At 48.3% G+C, this 17,483-nt stretch overlaps 1 protein-coding gene across 10 annotated transcripts in view; it reads left to right on the forward strand.

Moving 5' to 3' along the window:
* The window catches only part of Nav2 (neuron navigator 2), a 635,485-nt gene that overhangs the window by 416,643 nt on the left and 201,359 nt on the right, over positions 1–17,483 (forward strand). For all 10 annotated transcript variants that reach the window (XR_009056140.1, XM_057756590.1, XM_057756583.1 and 7 more), the window contains exon 4: positions 12,021–12,093. Coding sequence is in view for 9 of the 10 variants with exons in the window: in XM_057756590.1 (XP_057612573.1) it covers positions 12,021–12,093 (73 nt within the window). In the remaining variant the exon portion in view is untranslated. The remainder of the gene's footprint in view (positions 1–12,020; positions 12,094–17,483) is intronic.

Consider the following 17,483-nt stretch of genomic DNA (forward strand, 5'->3'; position numbering starts at 1 on the left):
GGAATGCCTGCTTGCACTTGAAGGCATCCGCAGCCTGTGTGCACACACAGGGACTATGAGCCCCTGTGCTCACTGGGGCAGAGGTGCAGGATGGTGGCCTGCAAGTCTCAAGTGCAGGGTCAGCAAGACTTAAAAAAGAAAAAAAAGAAGCCTCACTGATGTTTTCAGTTAAATGAGAATGATAAAAATTGATTTACTGCTTTGGTGGGAAGATGATCCATTCGGCAACAGTGAGTTAGCTCTTTATGGGAATAATTGGCTATAACTGGGCAGCAGCTACTCCCTCTGGGCAGGTGTGACTGGATTTGTGACTATCACCGTCTCCACTTATATTCCCCCTGCACGTTAAGGATCTAGCCCAGGGTTTTATACATGTCAGGCCAGTGTTCTACTACTGAGCCACACTCCTGGCTCCTCATATCCTCCAGGACCAGCCTCTTCTAGACATTTCGACTCCCTTCATCTATTACATCCTTGCAAGTGTAATGAACTTAAGGAATCCTGCTCCTGGTCCTGTTGTAGTCTGAAAAAAGATTCTTGTTCCAGAAGCATTTTGATTTGGGAAGGATACTGTGAGTTTATTTTCTATTGCTGTAATAAGATACACTGACCAAGAGCAGCTTAGAGAAGGAGGGGTTTGTTGGTGCCTGGTAGTTCCAGAGCGATGGGGTCCCTCGTTGTGGGGAAGCAATAGCAGCAGGGGCAGGAAGATCACCTGGCAGCCAGAAAGCAGAGAGATCACATTTTATCCCACACAGGAAGCAGAAAGAGAGAGGATAGGAGGTGGGGCTGAGCTATAAAACCTCAAAGCCCACCCCCATTGACATACTTCTTACAGTAAGGCTCCATCTCCTAAAGGCTCCATAACGTCACCAACAGCACCACCAACTGGTCCCCAACTGGGGACCAAGTATTCAAATGTGTGAGCCTATGGGGGACATGTCTCATTCAAACCACCACAAGCGCTTATAATTTTTTTTCAGGGATTTAAATTGCCTCTGCTTCTGAAGGGTTAAAATTCTGGCAATGAACTTAAGAACCTCTTAGAAGGAAGTTAGATTTCTCCAGGAGGTATCCTTTTAGGGAACAGGATGGGTTTGGCCTGGATGGATGGAGCTTTCCCAAGTTGCCTTGACACATTGCTGAAGACACAGAGTGGGAAATTGAGTCCGCCTTGTTTTCTTAGACAGTGTCTCTCTTAAATGTCTAGAACTTACCAAGTAGTCTGGACTGGTGTATAAACTCATGACATGACCACTCCATGGTTAACCGGAAAGTTTTTACTGTCGATATAAGAGAAGAGCCAGAGGCATATGGAAAAGTCCAGAGCAAAGAGAGAAAGAAGTAGGCTGGGCACGGCCAGGTCTATCTGTGAGAAAGGATAACAGTGGGAAATGGAGAATAGAGAACACACAGTGAGAGAAACAGAAGCAGAGGGGAGCCATAGCAAGAAGAACGGGGTTCTAAGGAGAGTGAATAGCTGCGGAGAGAGACGCCTGCTGAGGAGTAGAAGATGGGGAGGAGGTAAGAAGGGTACTTGCAATACTGAGGTGTTCTGGAAGCCAGCGTGAGCTTCGATATTCTAATAGGCACCACGAATAGGCATTGTCCCTTCTGTCAGAAGTAAGGGGAATGACTCCTTTTGGTAGAAGGGAACCCATTTCACAAGTTCCTGAGGAATGATGGCTTTTACCTAACCACCAGAAATTGTGCAGGTTGAGCTCATTTCTGGATATTTGGACTGCCTTTTGGGCTTGGGGAATTTGAGTTTCCTTTGGACCTTACAGCCCAGGGGTCTACTTTCCTCTGCCTCTTTAATGCTGAGATTTCAAGGGCCTGGCACAGTGTATAGCTTCTTCTGGTTTATGGAATTGAACTCAAGTCTTCATGCTTACAAATCAGACCTTTTACCAACTGAGCCATCTCCCTACCCCTTGATCTGTCTTTATGTATTACGTGTAACTCTTCTTAGGAGAAGACAAGGACTTTTGGGGATTTGGTTCTCATTTTCAGATTCTACTAGTTGCTCTGTTTATTAGTTGGTGTAGAACAGACTGTTTCGCCATCACCCAGCAGTTATCTTACTTAGTCTTTGGAGTAGACATGGGGAGTAGACGGGATGCTGTCTTCTCAGTACTTTGAACAAGAGGGGACAACACATGAATGGTTAATATTCATGTTTTGTTTTCGTAATAAGCATGGATTTTTAACAGCAAGTGGAAGTTTTATTTGGTTCAACTGGATGCTTGCACAAAGCTATAAATAGTAACAGAGATTAGCATTCTATGACAAGCCAAACACTGTCACTGTTTCCGCACAGGTGCACCAGGGATCATGTAGCCTTGGGAAGCTCAAGGTTGTCCTGCAGTGGAGACCTTCCATGTCCAGTGTATTTCCCTTATTCAGTGACCGTAGCATGTCTCTGGCATGCTGGGTTCTTCCAGTAAGCAGGGTTAAGAACTGTTTCAATTATTAACACTATTTAAACTATTTTTGTTCTCATAGTTTCTGACTGAGTGGCATGTGTCCTTAATCATACGGTAGAGTTTAGAAGTACTGGTCAAACCTAATGTCTTGGTATGAGGCATCTTGCCTGTGACTTGCAAAATTCCCAACTCTAAGCTAGTCATTAGCAGTGATATAAAAATCAAATCCAACCCCTCAGCTATACCTGCAAACAGCTTTTGGTATAAAATGTAGGTGTGCCCTCTCATTGCTTTGTTATTCTGGCTTGTTGTAGCCTGCGGTATAGGATCATAAGCGTGCAAAACTACAAGAAGACTCAGGGACTGGTGAGCTTGTGACTAGCTCTAAGTGTGTAAGTTGACTCATACACTGTTGTGACTGAGTTTACGGGTGGCTGTTTACTTGGAAGCCCGGTGCATGCCCAATAGGTTGGCTGTTCCCTGAGGAAAGACAGCATTGTTGCGTGTCACTGTGCCGTCTGCATCTAGGCTAGAGCCTAGAAGAGAGCAGATGGTTAGCTGCTGCTTGTTAAGGACCCCGTGAGACCTCTGGGCTCTAGTTACTTCCCCGACAAGATTCTTCTGCAAGTGTCCGCTGTCCTGTGCTTCCTCGTGTTTGGAGACCTGGAAGTCATGATTTTCCGGTTAAAATTACTGTCTGGGTTTGTTCCTTCTCTCTGAGTAAAGCCAAATGTTTCTGCAAAATACTAATTTTTAAATGTCAGTTTGCTCTACTGAATTAGCTTTTCCATTGCCGTAACAAATTCCTGAGATGAGAAAAGTTTCACTTGGGTGTGCTGGTTTGGAGCTTTTACTCCACATCTGGTTTACCCTGTTGCTTCTGGGTCTCCAGCAAGGCAGCAGGGCATCATGGTGGGGAAGTGTGCAACAGAGCTTCAAGGTTACCATAAAGTAAAAAAGACTTGGAAAGGCAGCATCCACCTGGCCCCTTTAGCATAGTCCCCTCCCCAGTTTCTAGACCACCCACGAGGCCCTATATTGAATGGGCTCCACATACCAATAGCTCTGACTGGGGTGTGAAGCCTTCAGCTCATTTCAGTGACATTTCAGATCCAAACTCTAACAGTCATTCACATTGTATACGATTCCCATCTTTGACTTAATTGGCCCATCTGTCGATCACTGCTCCTGCTGTGCCTTTGATTCTCAGGGATTTGCTTGTCTTAACAGCTGAAAGTTTGTGCCTTTGACAGACAACTCCCTGTTCCTGCATCCTCCAGCCCCTGGTAACCCACAGCCTGTGGGAGACTCGCCAGGATGGCCCCTTAGCCCTCTTCCGATTTCTGTTTGTATTCTGCTTCTCGCTTGGAGTTCTTGACTTTCCAGAGTGCCAGCAGTATTATAGTTAGCCTCAGCTGTCAATTTGACACAAACGTAAAGTCACTTGGAACCTCAACTAAAAGAATGAACAGACCTTGCTGACCTCTGGCCCTGTGCCCTGTCTGTGAGGCATTTTTACTTCTAATTGATGGCAGGAGGGCCCCGCCCACTATGGGTGGTGCTATCTCCTGGCAGGTGGACCTGGGATGTAGTCTAAATGAAGCAGGCAGTCTACTTAAGGTCCTGTCTTGCCTCCCTTCGTGATGGACTGTAACCAAATAAATCCATTACTCCCCAAGTTGCTGTTGGTCAGTGTTCAGTCACAGCAACAGAAAGCCAACAAGAACGGGGACGGAACGGGAGCAGGGGAGGAAGAACTGTGCTCTGACTGAATGCAGCTCAGAGCATGGTTGTGCTGTGTGAGGGTCCCCATCACTAATGGCTTGTCTCTGCTTACAGTACCACGGTCTGTGAAAGCAGGCAGAGCTCAGCTCTGGGGATCCGCTCTGGGAGTCTCCAGAGTGAAGATTGGTTTTAGCACCTTTGTCAGGCTCAATTTGTTTCAAGGGGAGATTTGGAAAGTTGGAAAACCCTAGGAAAATGAACTAGTCTAGCAATTGGAGACACAATGGAAAAAGATAGTCACTGGAGGAATTTGAGAGGCTTGGTTTCAGTGTCTCCCTGTCTAGAATTTTCATATCCATATGGACTTACCCATTTGCTAAAACATCAGAGACACTCCTATAAAGTTTCCTCTCTTTTTTCCCCCCCCAAGGAATTCTTGACAGCATCTTGGAAAGTTAAAGTTATAAATATTATAAATGGTATGGTAGATAATGTTGCCAAGTCGCAAGAAAGAGCTGGGCAAGGCAACAGAGCAGGAAGGAAAACAGGCGGACATGGAGCCATGCGCCACACCCGGCCCATTCCCACTTTCTCAGGCTTTCCAGTTTCGAGCCCACTGTGGTAGATAAGCTCTCTCTGGCTCTGAAGCAGCTTCCATACCTGATGACAGTGGCTGGGGCCTGAGAGTAGAGCTTAAGTTGACTTTTTTTTTTAGGTTAACAAATTAGCTGGGCATGGTGATTTATGCCTATAATCCAACACACACACACACACACACACACACACACACACTATTAATCAGTTAGAAACAAAAAGGACTCTAAAAAGAAAGAAAAAAAAACAATAATAACAACTTAAAAGGGACAAGTAGGCCCTGGAGAGATGGCTCAGCAGTTAAGAGCACTGGCTATTCTTCCATCGGACCCAGGTTCAATTCCCAACACCCACATGGCAGCTCACAACTGTCTGTAATTTCCGTTCCAGGGCACCTGACACCCTCGTGCAGGTAAAACACCAATGCACATAAATTAAAAGGGGGGGGGTCACTTATTTGTGACAGATGACTGTGAATCTTTGATAAACCTGGGCTTTCAGTTTTCATATACGGTGCATTGATTGTCTTGATTACAAACTATCCGTCTCAGACATGAATGTTTCCTCGAGTTCGGCTACTCTGATTACAATAGTGTTGACTCTTGTCAGCTTCTTTGGGATAGAAGACCGGAACTCATCCCTCCCATCTGGCCATGGCTTTGTGCACATTAACGTCCTGAAAAGCAGAATGACAAACCCTCCAGGCAGGCAGCAGCCAACTGGTCTGCAAGTCAGGCCCAGATGCTCCCCGTGTTTTTCTGTATAGGAAATGATGGACAACCAAGGTGTGAGCCCTCACTTCTGAAGCCTCCTTCTAAAATAAAAAAAACTCTGTGTGAGCTCTTCTGGGGTTACACTGACAGAGGTGGGGGAAACGAAGCGTGGCTGGCAGAGCAGGCACTTGGCACGTCCCCTTACATGTACAAGAAAGACAGCTCCTAGGGGCCCAGTGTTTAGGAGGGCATGTTCCCGGAGTATATATAGTTTGTCTTTTTTTTTTTTTTTTTTTTGAGTTGATAGTTTTCTCTTATTTAGGTATCTTTATAAACAGGCATAGAAATGTCCCTTGCCTTGCGTGTCTTGGGTCCTTGGGAACCCTGAAAAAGAATGAGGAGAAGACAGATATACAAATGCACACACACACAGGAAGGCAGAAGTCTGGAGGGCTGTGCACCTGCTCATAAAGTGTCACCGAACTGTGTATCATGTACAGTGCACGGAGGAGGGGTGAGCAGTCGCAGGCTGCAAACATCCAGGAGAAGGAAGCTGCAATTGCTCTTCGTACACACTGATCAGGCATTTGTAAGCGCTTGGACTTGGGCAGGGAGGCTTGGCCTTTCTGAGCCTGATCTGTATGAGGGCTGGGTTTCCCAGCATCGTATGAGTCTGCGGCCTGAGTCCTTAGCATGGCCATTCCCATGTCAACAGATGCACATTCACTCAAGACTTGGCTCCCTCAGAGCTTTCTCTGCTCCCTACAGAAATGAGGACAGGTTATCAGAGGAGCATGGTAACCTTAAGGTAGGAAACATTCCTTTAACCTGGAATCAGATGTTGAAGGATACTTCTGTGCCTCCATATCTGTCTTCTAGTCCATAATCCCTAGAACTTCGTGGGGAGGCTACGGCTGGAGCCATACTCAACACTGAATAGCCCATCTTCAGGCTCTGTTGGGAAGGGTATGGCTGCAGTTGCCTCGGTGATGGAAAGGTCCTGCCTTCCTTCCCCACCTCTGCCTCTTCCTTAGGCTTTAACACACTTTCCCCTTCATCCCTTCAGTCAGCAAGTGTTACATTCTGACTGTGTAGCGATGTCTCTCAGGGCCACGTCATCAAATTACTGTGTGTGTGTGTGTGTGTGTGTGTGTGTGTGTGTGTGTGAATGCAAGTGTCATATGCCACAGTGCACGTGTGGAGAGCACAGCTGTGAGGAACTGGTCTCCTTCCACTGTGGGATTCAGAGCTGAAACTCAAGTTATCAAACTGTATGGCAGAGGCACCCTTATCTGCTGAGCTATCTTGACAGCCCAGTGATGGCTAATTTTGATGGCAAGTAGCACCATCAGGAATGAAGAACACTCTCTCTCCTCTGTCTCTCTCCCTTTCTGTCTCTGTCTCTCATGCACACAGGAAATCATTTGAGCCGATACATAAATTTTAGACATCACACTGCTTTTTGAGTAACAGAATTTGCATGTTCAAACCTAGCCTTGCCCAAGGCCTGGGTATCTTGTAATTTTTTTTTTTTTTTTAAATAATAACATGATGTGGCCTGGCTTGGCCCTGATGCAGTAGCTCCTTGCCCTCTTCTGAAGTGGAGAGCACCAAGGGGCACAGTGAGAAGCTTGTGTGGACTTGGTATGGCCAAGGCCCCATTCTGCCAAGAGCGCCAAGCTCCAGAAGAGGCAAACATCTTTGCTTGCGTTTGGCATTTTCGTGCGCTTTGCGCTCAGCTCTGCTGGTATTCGGGGAACGACGTTGCCATGGCAACTGCTACAACAGATGGTATTTGATCACTGTCTAAGCTACAGAGGAGACAGATAGCAGTACTTCCTCTGAGGCTTGCATGTTTGTTAGCAGGAAACCCAGGCAGGCCTTGGTCAGAACTGAAATAGGAGCATTTTCATTTGTTTCTTACTGCATACCCCAGGCTGTCCTGGAACTTGCTATATAGACCAGGCCGGCCATGAACTCACAGATGTGTTCTTGCTTCTGCCTCTTGAATACTGGTCTACAGGATGGGCTTCTGAGTATAAAGACAGTCTAACATACACAGCTGTGGAAGCTGTCCTGTAAACCTGCACTATTCAGGTTGGAGGCGATGACAGATGGTGAGAAAGGTCTGCTCAGGGTGGAGGCTATGGTACATTTGGCTCCAAACAGTGGGACTCTGGGAAAGGCATCCTGGCCTTCACCTGTTCTTTTATCCTGCCCCATTCTGCAGATATTCACCTTCCATGTCCAGGCTGCATGGTGGCTCCTCTGTTGGGCTTCCAACCCCAGCTGATGCTGCCCACCAGAGCAAGCTCTTGACCCATCTCTATGGCAACAATTACAAAAGCCTTCTCACCCAGCCCCCGCCCCAGCCCCTACAGGCAATACTGGAATGTCAGACTTCACACAGATTTGTTTTCTTTCAGCTAATTTTGGAAAGTAGTTTATATTGGCTGCACCGTGCTAATGAACAGTTCTGGTCCTATTTACATACTTTTCTTGTTAAGAGTCTCCTCTCCCTCCTTCCTCTGCTCACACTGGGTGTCTGGATCACACATGAGCCTCTCTAGAGATGGCACTAGGGCATCTTCGCCCTGTAATGAGCACTGAGATGCTGCCGGGGTGGGGCGGTGGCTTGCAGGCAGCCGCGGAGCTGGGTGCGTCACCCATGCTGTATCTGGAGGAAAACCTTAAGGTAACTTGTAATCACGAGAGGACCGGGATCAAAGCGGTAGGCCCTGCTTCTGATCTCATTCCAAATGAAGCCAGCGGTTACAATCCAGGCCTGATCCCTGCCTGCTCCCCAGCCTTACTGTGTTCCTGGGGTGCAGATGAAAAGAGTGAGGGTCCCAGCCCCCTTGTCAGGAGTGATTTCTAGCCCCAGAAGAATGTGATTAGAGAGTGGATTTGTGACTTGAGGAATTTTTTTCTTAACTGCTCTTGTGCAGAGTTCAGGGCATCGAGAACAGTTTCAATGTACTTGTGGGCTTGTGGGTGACCTTTACACCGTGGCCCAGTTTTAAAAATTTTTTTTTTTTATCAGACGTTTTCTGGGAGTGCAGTTCACCCTTCTGAATGTTGTCCCTTGGGTTTTCTTTGTGCCCTAATGCTTCCTGCTCACCTAAGAAAAGAAGTTTCAGATGCTCCCCCAATTCATGTGCTTTGGGGGAAGCCCGGGTGGGCGTGGAATGGCTCTGGACCCCCAAGAGGGAAGGTTGTGTGACTGCAGGTCCCTGAGCCAGACAGGAGGGTTTCCTGGGTGCAGCCCCCAGCCCTTTCATTGACCTGGGTGACCCTGGTCCAAAGCCTGGCCTTAGTTTCCTTGTCTCACTTTCCCCGTCATGTGGTCCTGACTAAAATCGGTGGCATCCAGAGACTGGAGCCCAGCGCCCGACAGGTGCAAATGATGCTGACTGGCTGAGGACTGGGTAACCCTTCCCCAGAGAGGGCGGTCCTACTAACTAGATGGCTGTTGACACCCCACCTGCATTATGGCATCCCTAAGATGTTGCACACACAGCAATGTCTTTATCCTCTACCTTTTCTCCCCGCCCAGTGAAGGAATGGGGATGAAACCATGAAATTCTGTGAAAGAATGATAGACCTTCAAAAAACTAAGGAGAGAGTGCCTATTTATAATGGTGGCCTACGTAGACTTAGTCGTTCTTCTCATAGACTTAATGCTATAAGGAAGTCCAGCAGACAGCCGGTTGACATGTGGTAAGGCTAGCTTTGCCAAAAAGAGCCAGCCGTGTGCTGCACATGATGTGTGTGCATGTGCATGTATGTGCACTGAGTGTTCTGTAGATGTGAGGAGTGCCTGTGTTGACTGATCCTTGGAGAGAGAGCTCCATGGAAGTGCAGTGTTGTAGTGCTTTCCTGAAGTATCCCCTGCTTCCTGTAGTTCCACATTGTTATCCTAGTACCCAAGTGTTTAGCCTTATTACATGACCCTTTCTAGCATAAGCATTAACTGTACCACTTTTAATTTCTGCATTAGCAAAAATTCAGTGAAAAGCAGCTTTTCCTTTTCTGTTTCCCCACACGGATATAATTACCTAAGCGTCTCTCATCAGCCTCATGCAAGATAAAGATCTACTAAAGAAGTAGTGGTATAGAAAAAAGGCGTGGAAGTATGCGGGTTTACTGTACTTCTATTTGGTTTTTACGATTTATTTTTATTTTATATGTATGATTATCAACCTGCATATATGCATGTACACCACATATGTTCCTGCTGTCGACAAAAGCAAGAAGAGGCCACCAGATCTCTTGGAGCCAGAGTTTCTGACAGTTGTGAGCTGCCATGTGGGTGCTGAGAACAGAACTCGGGTTCTCTGGAAGAGCAGCCAGTGCTCTTAACCACTGCTCCATCTCTCCAGTTCTTGTGAGTCTTTTAAGACAGGAGCTCATCTAGCCCAGGTAGGCCTTCAGCCTCCAGTTCTCCTGCCTCTTCCTCCCGGGCACTTGGATTATAGGAGTGTGTCATAATACTCAACAAATTCCATACTTTCGTTGTGGTTCCAAAGAAATTGTGGCTTGAGCTGGAGGAGGCTGTAGGTACGTGTAGGAACCAGCCACTCCAAAGACCGGGGCAGGAGGCTTGTTTAAGGGGTTCGAGTTTATTCTGGGCCACAAAGTGAGAGCCTCTCTTTAAATAAATATGTGTGTATGTGTGTATTCCATATATCCGAGTATGTGACAGTGCTTCTTTGTGGGTCCGCAGCCTCCCATTAAGTGTTTTGCTCTATAGATATCAGAAACAAGTCTTCGCAGGCAATATTTTCTCTGATGAGTATTATTTTCTCTTACAAGCAGGACTTTGTAATAGGATAAAGCAGTTTTGGGAAATGTAATTCTTATTGTACTTAAAAATGGGAGCAGATTGCTCCCCCACACCATGTGCCAGGGTAAGGCAGTGATTTCTTCCTTTCCCCTCCCCTCCAAGATGGTAGGAGGGCCTGGTGGCCTCATGACTATACAGCAGGAGAGTGCCTGGGAGAGCTTTCAGGGTTGGCTGGATGTCCAGAAAGAGAGGGAACCTGAGTTTTTTGTTTTGTTTTGTTTTGTTTTTTTAAGTTTCTGGAGAGAGTCCCTTCGAACTGGGGTCTGTGTGGGCTCTTCTAAGATGTCACAGTGTCAGTCAGGTGTCCCAGGGCCTATTACGTAGCTAAATAGCGAGAGCCGCCATCACTTTGAGACCACAATAAAAGAAAGCATGGGACGTGTTGGACATTCTGATACACTCCAGGAATCCAAGGCCTCGGGAGGTGGATGAAGCTCTGCCAGCGGGTGGAGGAGGAAAGGAGTGGAAGAGTGGCCACAAACACAGAGCCGAGCTGTCTTCAGATTAGAGATATGGAGAGAAAACACTCCAGCTGGCTGTGGCTGTGGGCCCGCCTATCAAGACATTGCCTGAGAATGGGGAGAAGGGCAATGTATTGGTTGTGAAAGGCAGTCCTTCGTTCGTTTAGAATAAACTCCCAGAGTAGATATTGGTTTGAGTGTATACAAACCTTGAAGATGTCTGGGAAATCTTGTTGCAGGAGTTAGTGCAAATTCTTTTTTTTTTTTTTTTTTTTTGATTTGGTTTTTTGAGGGAGGGTTTCTTTGTTTTACCTTGATTGTTCTGGAACTCACTGTGTAGACCAGGCTGGCCTCGAACTCACAGAGATTCACCTGCTTCTGCCTCCCGAGTGCTGGGATTAAAGACGTGTCTCATAACTGCCAGACTTTTTTTTTTTTTCTGTAGTGCAAATTCTATGAAGTTTAGAGATAGCTAGATCTGGTCAGAAGCGGTTTCTTTTACTTTTGGTCACCAGAGACAGTCATCAAGCCAGAATATTCTCCTTTAAAACAAAAAGCAATTAGCCCTGACAGCTGAAGTCAAATCAGACCTTTGGGAATGACTTAATTGCTTTTTTGTTCGAGGCCTGTCATCGATGTGCCTTTGGCCTTGGTGTCAACACTAGCACACAGGGGCAGCTTCCCAGACCCTGACTGGTGGCTCTATCCTTGTCACCGAGAGGACAAAGGACGGCGGTACCCCCAGAGGTCATGGGTCTCTGTGGTCACCTGCAGCGCCTGTCAGGCTGAGAATTTTGTGGGTAAACACTGATTCCTGCTGAAGCTGCCACCCACCACTTGGACACTTGGCTGCCTGCATCTTTTCTGGCTGGGAATTTTCCCAGCAGCTGGAGGGCGGGTAGGTCTAGGGTGGCTCCATCAGTTCCTTCCCCACCTCTGTGTTACTGGCAACTGCTCTGGTTCTGAGGCTCACACTGTGGGGACATTGATCAAGATGAGAGACCTCATTCCACTCTGGTTATTTCTGGCATCTGTAAGCAATCCAAGGCCTCGACTTCTGGCACACCGTGCAGTGGGGATATTAAGTAACGGCTTCCTGTGAGTACAGACACCGCTTTGAGGGTCCTAACCTTCTCCATTTATCTCATTGGCCATTTTGAGTGCATTCTGCTTGCTGTTGGTTCCTAATGAGCGTGTCTGGAGATAGCTGAATGTGTATTCAATGTGTCCTGTGTTTTTTTTTTTCCCCTTCTAGATTGAAAACATAGATGCCTGCTTGAATTTCCTGGCAGCTAAGGGAATCAACACCCAGGGGCTGTCTGCAGAAGGTGAGTCAGAGCCCACGCCTTTCCATCATTAGCAATGCCCACCTGTTACCTAACAAGTAATTGCTGTAGTCAAGACCAGGGGTGCTGGTGGGCTGTCCTGGTTGGGTGCCCTTTCAGGCAGAGTTGAGGATGTTCACTTTCTGACAGCTCACAGATCAGTCCAAGAATTCGGCCCAGTGTGCATGCCACGGCTGCATGCCACGGCTGCATGCCACAGAGGCCGTGGGAGGAGAGAAGGAGCTTGCTGCTCCAGTTGGAGAAATGCCTGCTTGGGCAACACCGATTCCCACTCCTGTAGTGCAGCAGGTTCCCCACCAGGCGTTATGTGTGGGAAAGAGAACGTGCAACCACAGGACAAAGTTCAACCATCCAGCACCCACGGGAGCCGATTAGCCTTTAGTGGTAGCGCCTTGACCTTGCTCTTGAGAATGGGAAGAGCGAGGTTTGTGAACGCGCCGCCACGTTTTAACCTCCTGATTAGCTTTTAATTAACCTGGATTTGGTGGCTAATTAGCACCAATAGTGTCTGCTAGAGGTTTGTTGTCGGGTGGGGTCATGGTTTGGAGTGGGCTGGCCAGGATTATCTGCCTCCTCCGGCAGCACCTCCACCTGGAATCGACCGACCTCCCTCCCTCCCTCCCTCCCTCCCTCCCTCCCTCCCTCCCTCCCTCCCTCCCTCCCTCCTCCCCTTCCCCCTGTTTGTAAACACAGGCAGCTGCCAGCTCTGAAGCTGCCATAGGCCAGGCATCTTCCCAACCCCATTAGGCTGCATCTGCCTCCGGTTTTCCCTGGAACAGGTAGAACAGTTGGGGCGTTGCAATTGCTCCTCCTAGCATAGCAGGAGTGTGCGCTGAAAAGATGTAGGGGAGCATTGGCCCTGGGAGTTGGGGTGGGGCTGAGGGGAGCAGTGAGGCCGGAGTCCACAAATGGAACAGGTAAGTTTGCAGACCCCGTCGGTTCTCCATGGGACTATGTCTTGTCTCTGCCAAGAGGTGAAAGATTGGATCTTCTGGCTGTGTTTCTGAGCTGTTGTCTCCTCCATGTTGGAGGTGGGTAGCCTCCATGGCTTCTGGGCATAGTGTGCCTCTGCATGGACTGTGTCAGAAAGGGGTTGGCATTCTCCTTTTGCTAAGCCTGGCCTTGGGCAGGCATGGCCACCCTGTTCCATGAGTCTCGGGAGTAACTTGGCCAAGCTTAATCTCCGGACTTACAGAAGGATCCCTAGAGGATTTCCCTGCCTGGGTGTTTGTTGGCCTCATCTCTGTGGACTTTGTGTTCATTGCTGAGACGTACAGACTTCAGCAGCAGACTCAAATTCAGAGAACAGGATCGTCCCCTGTGCTATTCCTGTGCTGGCCAGTAGGTGGCAGAACATTTTCCTCTTAGTGTCTGGGAATGGTGTGGGCTTCTGTCCTCCCAGGAGAGCATCTTCAGGGACTTCTACAGAGCTATGCTCTATAGCAAGGCATCAGTGAGATGCTGGCCATGCGGTCTCGCCTCCTCCCTTAGACCTGGAGGTGATCCCTGGCCACTTACCGGCTGTCTATTGTCTATCTGTCTGCTTCGTTTTGGGTACTCGTGGTTTACTGATGAAGAAACTGGCTGAGAGCTGTTCTGAGTGGCTCAGGGGGTGAAGTTCTGCTTTGTGTGAGCTTGAAGACATGAGCTGGAGCTCACAGAACCCGTGTATAAAACTGGCCATGGCATCCCATCCGTGCCTGGAAACGTAGTACTTAGTGTTGAGAAAGATAGAGGATGGTGACAGCAGGATCCTTGGGGTTCTCTGACCAGATAGCCAATCGGTAAGCTTCAGGCCCAGTGATGATGAGAGGCCCAGATAGCCAATCGGTAAGCTTCAGGTCCAATGATGATGGGATGTTCTGTCTCAAAAAACAAGATGAAGAGAGATGGAAGAAGTCACCAGAGGTTGATCTGTGGCTCTACGGTGCCTTCTATAACTGTGCCCCCCCACTGTGCATCTGGACACACACGTGTGCACACAGACATACACACCACATACACACAGATGCATATACACAGAGAGATTGTGAATGACATCTCTGGTAGGTGCCTCTTCACCCTAGAAAAGCCAGAGACACAACCCTGTCTCTGAGAAGGCCCCCAGGCTGCCCAAGCAGGGCATCAGCCTTTGTTAGCTGCATTGGACACCACTTCCTCAGGCGCAGCTTTTTGTTGTCATAAGCAACTTGCAGACCCAGGTACCCAGTGAATACCCAGGGTGCCCAGCCATCAATGAAATACACCTCATTCTTGACCTCTGCTTCTCCACCACATGAGAGGATGGATGGACTCGGCCAGGAAGAACAAAGCCCAGGTATCCTCAGAAAGGCCACCCCCACTCCCCAGGACAGGTTGTCAGATATGACAGGTGGAGTCTAGAAGGAGGACGGGGCAGGGCAGATCTTGAACATCACCCGGGGCAGGGCAGGCTTAAACTGGCAGACTCTGGCACATCTCCAAGAGCAAAGAGATGGGCCCGAGCCTCAGGGGCACTGAGAGTACAGGAGGCGTGGGCCGGATACCCACTCAGACCAGCAACATCCCTGTGGACTATCGCTGCAGCCACTGCCCCAGGCACCCGCCGTCTGGGCCTGCAACAAAAGCTCAGTGTGGCTCTCTGAAGGCGGGTTGGGGCAGGCCTGCACTGCCACGGCACGGCAGGACAGGTGCACAGGGCCCGCCCGTTCCTGTGCCAGCTGTAATCACTGGGAAAGGGTGGGGATGCATCTGTGGGGCTTTCCAGCTGCCAGCGTGCCGCCTCTGAGGAGGAGCCTCAGGCTCTCGATTAGCTTCAAAAGGAAAACAAAAGACATTAAAGCTGCCTTGTTTTTTTAAACATTATGACGGCTTTCTGACACTACAGGTGACCGTAAGCAGGGACAGAAGCAAGTGGGAGGCCCGGGACTCAGCAGTCACAGACAGTTCTGCTAGGTGACTCCTGAAGGAGCGTGTGCTTTTGAAGTGACATCATCGCCAACCTGCTCCTCCTCTTATCTTGAGTGGGGCTGCAGGAAGTCTCTCTGGACCCTAGGGGTACAGGGAACAGGTGGAGTGTGTCTGTTCACCGGCGTCCGCACATCATCGAGTGTGGCACCAAGTGGCAGTTTCTGTCCCCACGGGTCTCCATGGGTTCTGCTTCTGTGCCTTAGTCTCACCTTACCCACAGAGAGTGCATTGCTGGGACACAGGGCCACCAGAATGGGTGGTTGAGGGGTCCAAGGCGGTCATGCAGCCAGCTCCTCTGCCAAAGCAATGCCACAGACCCACAGGGCAGACGGGATTTAGGTGAGAGTCTCACAGTTACCATCTGCAGTAGCCTCCCCCTTATGCTTGGACTCAGAGGTTCAACGTCATCTTTGGTTATCCTGAGATCAAGGCCAGACTGGGCTACAGGAAACCTTGTCTCAAAAACAAAACCAAACACAACACAACCAACCTTTGGCTTGGCCATCATACCTGTCATCCGCTTGTAATATCTCTGTGTCTGAGCATATTAGTACAAGCCAGTGGGAACAAAGGGGTCAGGCAGAAAGCAGAGAAGGTATGTGTCTTGACAGTAGTGACCATCACTAGAACTGGATGGTCTGTGCCATTTGCCCTTCCATTTGAAGGAGGGTGGCCCAAGAAAAGAAAGCAAGTACTTACTTGTCCACGGTCTGCCTGGGCCAGGGGCATCACTCTGGGTGTTCCTGTTTTTAACCTGGGTGAGAAATCTAGGTGGACTCGCCTGATCACATGCAGAATGAGGCTCCCTTCTTGGGAAATGTCAGCATTCCTGTGGGCTTAGGGGTATTGTTTCTAGGCTTCCTCTGTGGAGCTGGCTCGCCAGGCAAATACCATTTGGAAATGTGGGCAGAGCACAAGTCTAGCTATTCGGGTCGCTGTCTGTTGCAGACCACCCATGGGTTGGGCTGTGTGACTTTTAGAGCTTTCAACTCTGTTGCGTTCTTTGTGATACGGAAACAAAATCTGACATTTCATCAAGTGGGGAGCAGTAAGCAAAGTATGGTACGCCCATATAGTGATATACTATGCAGCACCGTAAAGCCCGTGCCTGTTCTAATGTGGTTGGATAAAGCCTTATGCTAAGGGCTCGTGGTGTAGCCCAGTGGTAGAAGGCTGGGCTGGCATGTGTGGGGCCCTAGATTCAACCCCCAGCACTATAAAAAAGAAAGCTAGAAAAACAACAATGGCAAAACATATGCTAAGTAAAAGAAGCCAAATGCAAATGACTACAAATTGTATGATTGACATGAAATGTCTCGAAAAGGCAAATCTATAGCTGCAACAGATTCATGGGTGTCTAGGAGGTTCAGAACTTACTGCCACTGAGCGCAGGCAGTTGCATCAATGGAAATGTTCTAATATTAGAGCTGATTAAATTCACTAGCAATGATTGAGTTGTACGCTTAACTTTATGTATACAAGGTGTGTGATACCTCGGTTTATTTGAAGAACCAGAAAGAAAGCCACTGTCGAACCCTGTCCACTGTGAGGTGACCTGTGATGATCTTTTTTGTGTGGCCCTCGGAGAAAGCTGGGCGAGCACACTCCTCTCCGGCTTCCTCTGGGTGGAAAGCCACGAGAGGCGGCTGAAGTGACTGCAGGAGGATGGCCTGTGTTTTCTGAGCTCAGAGGTGTGCGGCAGCAGGAGCTGGTGTGCTCAGTTTCTCATTCACTCTCTTCATAACTCGGGAAGGTGCATGGAGACGTCCTCACTGTGTGAGAGAAGCAATGGGGTCTCTGAGACCTACGACACAAAGCCTTTAAGTCATGAACTGCAGAGATTCAACCCCCTGGGGTTGGCTTCTGAGTCCATGATTTTTATAGTAAAAATGCCAAGAAAGAGTGTGTTTGCTGGAGCAGTACCGTGACCTCTGACAGCTGGAAACGCTTTAGGGGAAAGGGAGGCACTTATGAGCAGCAAATGACTTGATGGCCACCTTACGTAGGGAAGAGACATGCCCCCTGCTGCAGCAGGCAGATTCGGAGCCCTTGGACATGCTGAGGCTTTTGAATTTTATTTTATTTATTTTAGTTTTAGTTTTTTTTTTTTTTTCGTTTTCCCTTCTTTGCTTTTCTTGTGTGGTTTATTTTTTTTTTTAAGTGTTAAGGAATGTTGGACACACCAAGAGAATGAAGAATACTCATGCCCACCAGCTACCTTAATAAATAAAACATTATCTGGTCTGTTTTTAAATTCATCCCATGTGATGGGCATGCAAGGAAGCCAAGTCACACAGCGTTAGGAAGCCCAGCCCTTGAGCTAGAAAAAGCCTGGATTCAAGTTCTACCTCCAAGCTTATTGGAGACGTCCCAATGCCTTTCTGAGCTTTAGTTTCCCCTTAAGTGACAGCGGGGATAATAGT

Source organism: Chionomys nivalis, chromosome 23 (genome assembly GCF_950005125.1).
Source record: "Chionomys nivalis chromosome 23, mChiNiv1.1, whole genome shotgun sequence".
Classification (NCBI taxonomy): Eukaryota; Metazoa; Chordata; class Mammalia; order Rodentia; family Cricetidae; genus Chionomys; species Chionomys nivalis.